At 37.3% G+C, this 9904-nt stretch overlaps 1 protein-coding gene and 1 long non-coding RNA gene across 2 annotated transcripts; one reads left to right on the forward strand and one right to left on the reverse strand.

The window, feature by feature from the left end:
- The first annotated feature begins 891 nt into the window (after positions 1 to 891).
- trim35-39 (tripartite motif containing 35-39) lies at positions 892 to 5921 on the forward strand. The gene is made up of 6 exons (XM_051096234.1): positions 892 to 1296; positions 1408 to 1491; positions 1574 to 1804; positions 1894 to 1916; positions 1995 to 2113; positions 5126 to 5921. The coding sequence occupies exons 1-6, from the start codon at positions 907 to 909 to the stop codon at positions 5596 to 5598; spliced, it is 1320 nt and encodes a 439-aa protein (XP_050952191.1). The 5' UTR covers positions 892 to 906; the 3' UTR covers positions 5599 to 5921.
- Positions 5922 to 8551: 2630 nt separating this feature from the next.
- On the reverse strand, positions 8552 to 9697 carry LOC127154610 (uncharacterized). The gene is made up of 3 exons (XR_007825499.1): positions 9242 to 9697; positions 8694 to 8836; positions 8552 to 8600 (listed from the first exon to the last, which is right to left on the reverse strand). It is a non-coding gene; the product is annotated as an uncharacterized LOC127154610 (long non-coding RNA).
- Between the last annotated feature and the right edge of the window lie 207 nt (positions 9698 to 9904).

A 9904-nucleotide genomic window follows, 5' to 3' on the forward strand; every position in this document is an offset into this window, starting at 1 on the left:
AACCAACTTTGGCTTACAATGGGGACTCTCTCATGTAACAAAAATAGTTATATTAGTCCATAAGTTCTTCAGCTACAATTAAAACAGTAATACTTTTGCTATTTCATTAACTATTTCGGTGTGAACTGGCATAAAGTTGGCTTGACATTGGACACTGGATATTCGCAAATTTAGGGACCGTCTCTAAAGTTACATACGACATTAGTATACACTTTTCTAACTTCAGTAGCATTTACAGCGAATTACTTAGTCACACAACCAACTGTAAAGTGTTCATGTAGGTGTCAACTATAATGCACACCTTTTACATTTTTGGTATTTATTAAAGTAAACTGTAAATCATATGTTACATTGTGCGATGAGAGCTGCAAATGACAACTGCAGGGTTGCCAGGTTTTCACAACAAAGCCCGCCCAATTGCTAAACTAGCCCAAAACTAGCCTACTGGGTGGTCCCCCGTTAAAAATCGCGTTCTGGGGGATAAAATTTTTGTGTTTTTAATACAACTGCAGCTGCCTGTCAGAAACTGTCCTGTGCAGTTTTGTTGGGCTGTGACGTGTCACGTTATTTTTAGACGAGGGTCAAACAACATGTCACTGACTTCATTTCAAAACATCGAGGAAATCAAGCCAAGTTGCGGGGAATAAGTTCTGATAATGTTGTCGGACTTGCTTTTTAAAGGTGATGATAAACACTCTCCACCCTCTTACAAAACTTGCACGGACTTGACAGTCTCAGGCAGCTGACAAAAGCATAAAACAGCCAGCAATCAGTGGAGAAGAAGAGACACACCTTAAGTTTGAGTTTGTTTTTAATAGACAGTTTAATAGACACTGTTATATGTGGTAGTTGTTGAAACGACTCAGAAAGTGAATCTGAAATTTAGTTTGCTGGAGCTGTGTGAAAATGGATGTGAAGGAAATCTCTTGTCCGATTTGCTGTGAAATCTTCAAGGCTCCTGTTCTTCTGTCGTGCAGTCACAGTTTCTGCAAAGAGTGTCTTCAACAGTTCTGGACAACCAAGTGCACTAAGGAGTGTCCTGTCTGCAGGAGATCCTCAAGAGATGATCCTCCATGTAATCTTGTGTTACAAAACTTGTGTGAGTCGTACCTAAAGAAGTGGGGAAATAAGAGGAGACGCTCATCAGAGTCTGAGGACGACTGCAGTTTACACAATGAGAAACTCAAGCTCTTCTGTCTGGAGGACAAACAGCCTGTGTGTTTAGTGTGCAGAGATTCACAAAAACACATCAGTCACTCATTCAGACCTATCAATGAAGTAGTTTCATCGCATAAGGTAGGACAACAATTAATAGTGCAATGCAGATATCATCATAATCATGCACTCAGCATTTCTCTCCACACATCACTGTATTCTCTTGAAATATTTTATTTTATGTCATTCTAGGAAGAGCTAAAGTCCTTGCAAGAGAAACTTAAACGTAGAGAGAAATTTAAAGAAGAGTGTGTGAAAACCCTTAAACACATTCAGGTGAGGATACACATCAAGAGTCAATTACAGGTGCAGGATATCTGCTATTCAGATGATTGAAGTGAATGTGATTTCTTTTTAGTCTCAAGTGGAGCATACAGAGCGTCAGATTAAACTGGAGTTTAAGAAGCTTCATCAGTTTCTCAGAGATGAAGAAGAAATTGCAATCACTGCTTTGAGGAAGGAACAGGAGCGGAAGAATCAGATCATGCAGGAGACGTTTGCGGAGGTCAACGGGCACATCTCGGCTTTTTCACACACAATCAGAGACTTGGAGAAGATGATGAATGGCAGTGAAGTCTTGTTTCTAAAGGTCTCAGTTCAGATAAATGATGGATTGAATAATCTCTGATTCAGGTATTGATTGTTTAGGAGATAATAAATTGTCTGTTTGTTTTCCAGAACTTTCCAGACGCGATGGAAAGGTGAGTGGTTTGTTCGTGTCTGTGGTTCTGAGCTTGACACAAACCCACTGCAGTTCTGACTCCTGAATGTTCTTCCAGAGTTAAGAGCGTACAGTCGGATCCACAGCTGGCTTCTGGAGCTTTGATTAATGTGGCACAGTACCTGGGTAACCTGCCATTCAGAGCCTGGAAGAAGATGCAAGACATTGTCCAAAACAGTAAGTCTTTAGGAAAGTGATTCTCAGCCTTTTTGACTCCAAGACAAATTGCTCAAGATGTGTGCTTTGATAGTGTTCAAAAGATTTTTTAATGTGTTTGAAAGAAGTCTCTTATGCTCACCTAGGATGCATTTATTTGATAAAAAAATACAGTAAAAACAGAAATATAGTGAAATATTATTACAAATTAAAAGAACTGTTTATTCCTGTGATCAAAGCTGAATTTTCAGCACTATTACGCCAGTCTTCAGTGTCACATGATCCTTCAGAAATCATTCTAATATGTGACCCCACAAAACCAGTCTTAAGTAACATGGGTATATTTGTAGCAATAGCCAAAAATACGTTGTTATGGGTCAAAATTATCAATTTTTCTTTTATGCCAAAAATCATTAGGATATTAAGTAAAGATCATGTTCCATATAGATATTTTGTAAATTTCCTACCATAAATATATCAAAACTTAATTTTTGATTAGTAATATGCATTGCTAAAAAATTTAAATAAATCTCAAAATAAAACTTTGTATAAATCTCAATTTCAAAAAACTGACCCTTATGACTGGTTTTGTGGTCCATGGTCACATGTGCTGATTTCTTATTATCAATATTGTAGGAATTTTCTGAATCATTCTTTGATAAATTGAGTTCAAAGTTTGAAATTTTGGAATAGAAATTTTTGGTAACATTATAAATGTCTTTTCTCTCAATTTTGATTGATTTAATGCATCCTTGCTGAATGAAGTATTCATTTCTTTCAAAAAATTATACCGACCTCCAACTTTTGAACAGTGGTGTATTTTAGCTGTGGTGAAAGCTGCTTGTTATCATACCTTTTTTATTTAAAGACACAAAGAGTGGCAATATATTAAAATGAAATAATTAAAACTCATGATTACAGACATTTCTAAAGATAAATGCATTGCAGGATTCACATTTTTTATATCCAAATGAATAGTGTGTTTTCATGTCGCATCATATTGGTGGCACTGAGCGTAAACAATGCTACTGAACTGAACAAAACTTAAGTATTTTACTGATTATTGCTGCTGAAAATGGTCAATTATTGTCATGTTTTGGGCTGTACTAATCGGTCGGACCGGTAAAAACATTTGGAGTACTATAGACTGTCCAAAGTTATAACAAATCAAGGAGAAGAGTGAAAAAAACTGTCTGAACAAAAGGTGTTTGTGTTTGGTCAAACTGAACCAGGATTTCCAGGGCAAATGTCTTGACAACATTAATATTTGTTTTTATTTCCGGTCAGGTAGGTGAAATATTAGGCTGTAAATCTCCATCATGTGCGTGCTTTCAGATAGAGCAGCGTCAATACACAGAGCCGTAGTTCACCGACAAGCTATGCAAAGCCACACAGACAATATCATCCACATTATACATCGATATTATCAAAATGCGATAATAAGGTTGCTTGCGTAGCTTCTTGGTGAACTACGGCTGTGTAGTAACGTTAATGCTGCTAAATCTGAAAGCACGTGTAAATACCAAATTTAATAACATGTTTTAAAACTCACTTCATACCTTAAAAATGATTGAAATAAATCCTTCTGTGAGATAAGGTGGCTTACACAGAATAAGGCACACAAAATATTTTATAGCATTTTCAGCAGTAATAAAAGCAATGTCGAATAGCACTGCATTATTATATACTGTATTATAATGAAAATTGTAATAAGTCAGATAAACCATATATTGTCGTAGTTGTGTGTTTATTAGTCACGTTAAAGGAGAAGTCCACTTCCAAAAAAAGTTAACATATAATGTACTCACCCCCTTGTCATCCAAGATGTTCATGTCTTTCTTTCTTCAGTCATAAAGGAAAACATTTCAGCATTTTTCTCCATACAATGGACTGCTATGGTGCCCCGAGTTTGAACTTCCAAAATGTAGTTTAAATGCGGCTTCAAACGATCCCAAATGCAGTTGTAAACAATCCCAGCTAAGGAAGAAGGGTCTTGTCAGAAACGATTGGTTATTTTCATTAAAAATAATACAATTTATATACTTTATAATGTCAAACGCTCGTCTTGTCTTACTCTGCCTGGACTGTTTTTCCCCAGTACTGATCGTTTCACTAGATAAGACCCTTCTTCCTCAGCTGGGATTGTTTACAACCGCATTGGGGATCGTTCTGAGCCGCATTTAAACTGCATTTTGGAAGTTCAAACTCAGGGCACCATATCAGTCCATTATATGGAGAAAAATCCTGAAATGTTTCCTCAAAAAACATAACTTCTTTACGACTGAAGAAAGAAAGACAATTCAATCTCATTTAATGTTCCTTATGATGGTTAAATGTGCTCTGATTATGTGTGAGGATTAAAAAATAGTTTAAAACAAGACATGGTTTGTAGCAGTGATTATTGAGGTCCACATTATTAGCCAGGAAAGTCTTCTTAACATAAATAGAACGTTCCCAGTAGGTTCCCAGAAGGTTCCTACAGGGAACATTCTGTTTACGCTAAGAAAACTTTCCTGGCTAACCAACAGGGAATGTTCTTGGGAATGTTCTGGGAACCAAAAACCAACGTTCTCAGAACATTTTGGTAACCAAAAATTGATAGCTGGGACTGTCAGAATGTAAATGCGCATCTGTATACTGTATCCAGTGTAGCTCAGATAGTGGCAATGATTGTAATTTCTATTTGCTTTTGTCGTGACACAACACTTGCATGTTTTAATAGTATAAAGACCTCTTATATGCTAAAACATCAAGGCAAATTTGATTTTCTCATGTCATAACCCCTTTAACTACACTAAAATGAGTCGTACACAAGAGAAAAAAACTCATATTACACATCATATTTACAATTGCAGTTATATAGCACTTTTTTTTTCATTGGATGCAAATGTAATATTTCTCAAGCTTTATTCATTATAACAACACTGAGAAATCAGAGGAAATCATCTGATAGTATTTCGTCAATAGGGGAGTGTTAATAATTAATCATTGTATGAGTATCAAAATAACAGCATCTGTCGATTGTCTCACCAGCTCCTGTGATTCTGGATCCAAACACAGCTCATCCAGAACTCCTCTTGTCTGATGATCTGACCAGTCTGACATGCAGTAAGAACAAACAATCGCTTCCTGCTAATCCAGAGAGATTCGACGAGCATTGCTGTGTTCTGGGTTCAGAGGGGTTTAACTCGGGAACACACAGCTGGGATGTGGACGTCAAAGAGAGCTCATCCTGGTCTCTTGGAATAACTGTGGCATCAAACCAGAGGAAGGGATATGACTTCTTTGACAGGGGTGTGTGGAGTGTGCAGTACAGACTGTACGAAGAGGCTGGTCTTCCTGTCGTGCAAAAGCTGGAGCGGGTGAGAGTTCAGCTGGACTGTGACAGAGGAAAAGTGTCGTTCTCTGATCCTGTAACGAACACAAATCTATACACGTTCACAACCACCTTCACTGAGACCGTGTTTCCTTTCTTTTATAGCTTTTCTCATCTGAGGATTGTATAGTTGAAGTGTTTGTTAAAGTTATCCATGTAGATTTGATAGATTGGCTCCTCAAACTGTCAGGGAACATTTCTTAAAAGAAAATAACATGTTTTTCTTAGTATGAGTGTGAAATGGAATAGAAAGATTCCATGGATGTTAAAGGTCAAGGTTCAGTAAGAATACATCATAGTTTTGTTAACTAGATAATTGTTTTCACTGCCTTATGTGTATATATGCTTATGCTCGCATGTAATTAAATAAAGATCACATTTGCATCACTTGTGATGTTTATTGATCAGGCTTGTATGCCACCGCAAAGCTGAGACTGAAAAAACTGATGGCATTTCTGAGAATATTTACAGTCATGTGAAAAAGTTAGGACACCCTATTGAATTCCATGGTTTTCCGTATCAGGACATCATTAAAACAAAACTGGTCCTTGGGTGGTCTTAAAATTTTGAAAATAAAACCTCAGATGAACAACAACACAAGACAAATTGCACCGTGTCATTATTTACTGAACAAAAATAAAGCCAAAATGGAAAAGCCAAGTGTGACAAAGTTAGGACACCCTGACTGTTAACACTGGAATTAAGAGGGTAGATAACAGACAAGCACTGCTAATCAAATACCTTTGATTAACTGATCATCAGCAAGTCTGAGCAACTCTATAAAAGCATAAGCTTTGGCAGTTTGCCGGTCTGGAGCCTTCAGGTGTGTGTTAACACAATGCCAAGGACGTAAGACATCAGCAATCATCTTAGAGAAGCAATTGTTGCTGCCATCAATCTGAGAAGAGTAATACGGCCATTTCCAAACAATCTGACGTTTATTCACAAGTGGAAGACATTTAAAACAGACACCTCTCCTTCCAGGAGTGGAAGTCCCAGAAGATTCACCACAAGATCAGACTGTGTAAAGCTCAGAGAAATGGCAGACAACCCAAGAACTACACCTCAGACTCTACAGGCCTCAGTTAACATGTTAAATGATAAAGTTCATGACAATACCATTAGAAAAATATGGGACAAAAATGACATGTTTGGTAGGCTTGGCAGAAGAAAGCCTCTTCTATCTAAAAAAAAACATTGCAGCACAGTTTAGGTCTGCAAAGTTGCATCTGAACAAAACACAAGTCTTCTAGAATAATGTCCTTTGAACAGACGAGACCGAAGTGGAGATGTTTGGCCATAATGCACAGCGCCAAGTTTGGTGAAAACCTAAAGAGCATATCAGCACAAACACCTCATACCAAAAGACAAACATGCTGGGGGAGGGCTGATCATTTTGGGCTTGTTTTGTAGCCACAGGACCTGGGCACCTCACAGTCATTGAGTTGGCCATGAACTCCTCTGTATATCAAAGTATTCTAGAGTCAAATGCGAGGGCATCTGTCCGACATCTAAAGTTGGGCCAAAATTGGGTCTTGCAACAGGACAATGATCCCAAGCACACCAGCAAATCTACAACAGAATGGCTGAAAAGAAAAGAATCAAGGTGTAGCAATAGCCCAGTCCAAGTCCAGAGCTCATCCTGACTCAAATGCTGTGGTGAGAGCTGTGCATAAGCAAATGCCCACAAACCTCAATAAACTGGAGCAACGCTGAAAAGAAGAGTGGTCCAAATTCCTCCAGAACGATGTGAGAGACTGATATCACACAGAAAATGAATGTGTCAAGTTATTGCTGCTACAGGCAGTTGACTCATAGGGTGTCCTAACTTTGTCACACATGGCCTTTCCCTCTTAGTTGTATTTTTCTTAAATAAATAATGACACTGTGTGATATGTCATGTGATGATGTTTATCTGAGGATTTATTTTCCAAATTTTAAGACCTCAAGGACCAGATAATTTTTTATTATGTCCTGATACAGAAAACCATGAAATTCAATAGTGTGTCTGAACTTTTTCACATGACTGTATAGGTGCATCTCAATCTGCAAAACAAAAAAGCAGTTAGTTTAATGATATGTCACTATGGAAGCTGAAAGGGATTCGATCATGTTTTGCAAGAAAATTGTAGGCTGATTGGGAAGAAACTGCATGTTGCTGAATTCAATTAAATTATTATTATTAACTAAAAGGATGATTGTAACTCCAGGTCAGGCCAAGCTGTCGTTTTACGTGTTTTATATGTTACAAACAAAAACTATAAAATGTATTAAATAGGCCTACAATATTTGTTGACTTTATATTTTATATGTTTCCTTTAGAAATAATTAATGAAATAGCAAAGGTATTACTATTTTAATTGTAGCTTAAAACCGTAAGGGCTGATATACTGTCACATGACAGATTCCTACTGTGAGCTAAAGGCGCTGATCGGCTGTTTCGCTCTCGCGTTGGTTTGGCTCAGTGGTTACTTCCGATTCCTGAAAAATCACCTTCTCGTGGCCGCCGGGAAACCGGCGACCGGAGATCGAACCTCGGGCACTGTCCAACGTTTTCATCTTTGACACCATGACACCTTGCTCTTTTGTCAGTCAATGATTTTTAGTCATTCGCTATGAAACTTAAATCTCATTATGTCTTCACTTCTTGCATTTTTAAAACGTGTCCACATTTTTACTTTTTAACTGACCTGAAATTAAGATGTAAGACAGGTGAAATTTTAATTGCCATAAACTAATATGATTCTATTGTTATTTATACCTACATTTGAAAAATGTTGAAAAGCGATACAAATGAGATTTGATTTCAATAGTTTCACTCCTTGTTGTTGTTACACCCCCATATGAACAGCAGATGGAGCTCAAACATTATTTGTACACTCCAAAAACATCCAAATATCTTCATTTTCCTGAATTTCAGATTTATTTGTAAAATATGTACACTGGCAGCATATGCATACAGCTATTTTTTTTAAATAAGTTATTTATTTGACTTCTAATTTATTATTTACAGTAGACTGAGAGGTGAAATTTCCCAGCAACAGTGTATAATATTCTGTGCCTTAGATTGAATGCAGTTTAATAGGACAGACTGACACCTGCTGCTCACAACCTCGCAGCGCAGGACATTTCCTGTAAAAGAGCAACAGTTCACATGAATGTGAGGGAAACAGTAATGACATGATTGAGAAACCTTGTGTATGTTTAGTGTGATGACAGTCTCACCAGTGTAAACTGAGAGCTGGACAGATCTCTGTCAGCCCGACACAGGCAGTGCAGCACAGCATCATGGACAGACGGGAAAAGACGACTTTTTGACACTGACTCTGAGAAGAATCTGCCTCACTTCAACTGCTGCATGACACGTCCTACAGCACACATTGATAGTGTAAGAGAAGTTGTTGAAAGATGATGATATTATGCACATTATTTATTTATTTAAAACAGAAATATTCTGTAACATTTTTAAAGTCACTTCTGATCAATTTAATGTATCTGTGCTAAATAAAAGTATCCAATTTTTTTAAAATTACATAATAATAAAAAATGAGTATCACAGTGTACTATGTCATTTTAATCAGCTGTAATCAGGATCGTCCTCATTTATTTGTAATTAATTGTGTTGTATTTGTGTTCTAGATTCATCTATTTAAATAATTTCATATGCATTATAGTAAAGTTCTTTGACACTTGAGTTCACATTTGCCAAACCAGTTCACACACACATTTTTGAGTACACAACTAGACATTTTCTTAGCTCTATATATCAGTACCTACTGACAGCAGTGATTGTGTGGTGAATCAGGGTGTTTATTGGGCACAGCAGCAGAGAGGACGGCCGTGAAGGACAGACTGACACCTGCTGGTCACAACCTCATAACGCAGGCCATGTCCTGTAACAGAGCAACAGTTCACATGAATGTGAGTCTAATAACAAGGTCTGAGTGTGTGTCATCATTACATATCAGTGTGATATTGTCTCAAGGTCAGGATCATTGAAGCTTCTTATCTGTACGTCCCCTTCCTGCAGCTGCAGATTCATACTCTCACTCTCTTTCTGTCCTTCCTTCATTCCTTTCTTAACTCTTTCTTTTTTCAGGGTGACCGTGTCAGTGAATGAAACTGACCATACATAAAGACTGAGAGATACACTGACATATTGTTCTGTCATTTTCTCCATAAACTCTTGTACAATGATTTGTTTTCACAACACTGACACATGCAACAAGAACAGGATTGTGAAATATAAACACAGAATTTGCAAGAATAAAAGTACTAATTCTGAGTTTATATAATGAAATTGTGAGTTTATTGCTGGATTGTAATGCTGGAATTTCATGAGGTCTGGAATGGGATTAGTGCTGTAAATGTTTTGTAACAAGTGGGTTTAATGAGGGTTTAACAAGTCAGAGAACAGAGTCGCCACAAAACCTTTC

Source organism: Labeo rohita, chromosome 23, assembly GCF_022985175.1.
Source record: "Labeo rohita strain BAU-BD-2019 chromosome 23, IGBB_LRoh.1.0, whole genome shotgun sequence".
Classification (NCBI taxonomy): Eukaryota; Metazoa; Chordata; class Actinopteri; order Cypriniformes; family Cyprinidae; genus Labeo; species Labeo rohita.

Excerpts from the sequence above, each read along its gene's own strand:
- trim35-39 (XM_051096234.1), top strand. The coding sequence starts at position 907 with ATGGATGTGAAGGAAATCTCTTGTCCGATTTGCTGTGAAATCTTCAAG. Across the intron at positions 1,492-1,573 it reads AAACCCTTAAACACATTCAG|TCTCAAGTGGAGCATACAGA; the intron begins GTGAGGATACAC and ends ATTTCTTTTTAG. Across the intron at positions 2,114-5,125 it reads GCAAGACATTGTCCAAAACA|CTCCTGTGATTCTGGATCCA; the intron begins GTAAGTCTTTAG and ends TTGTCTCACCAG.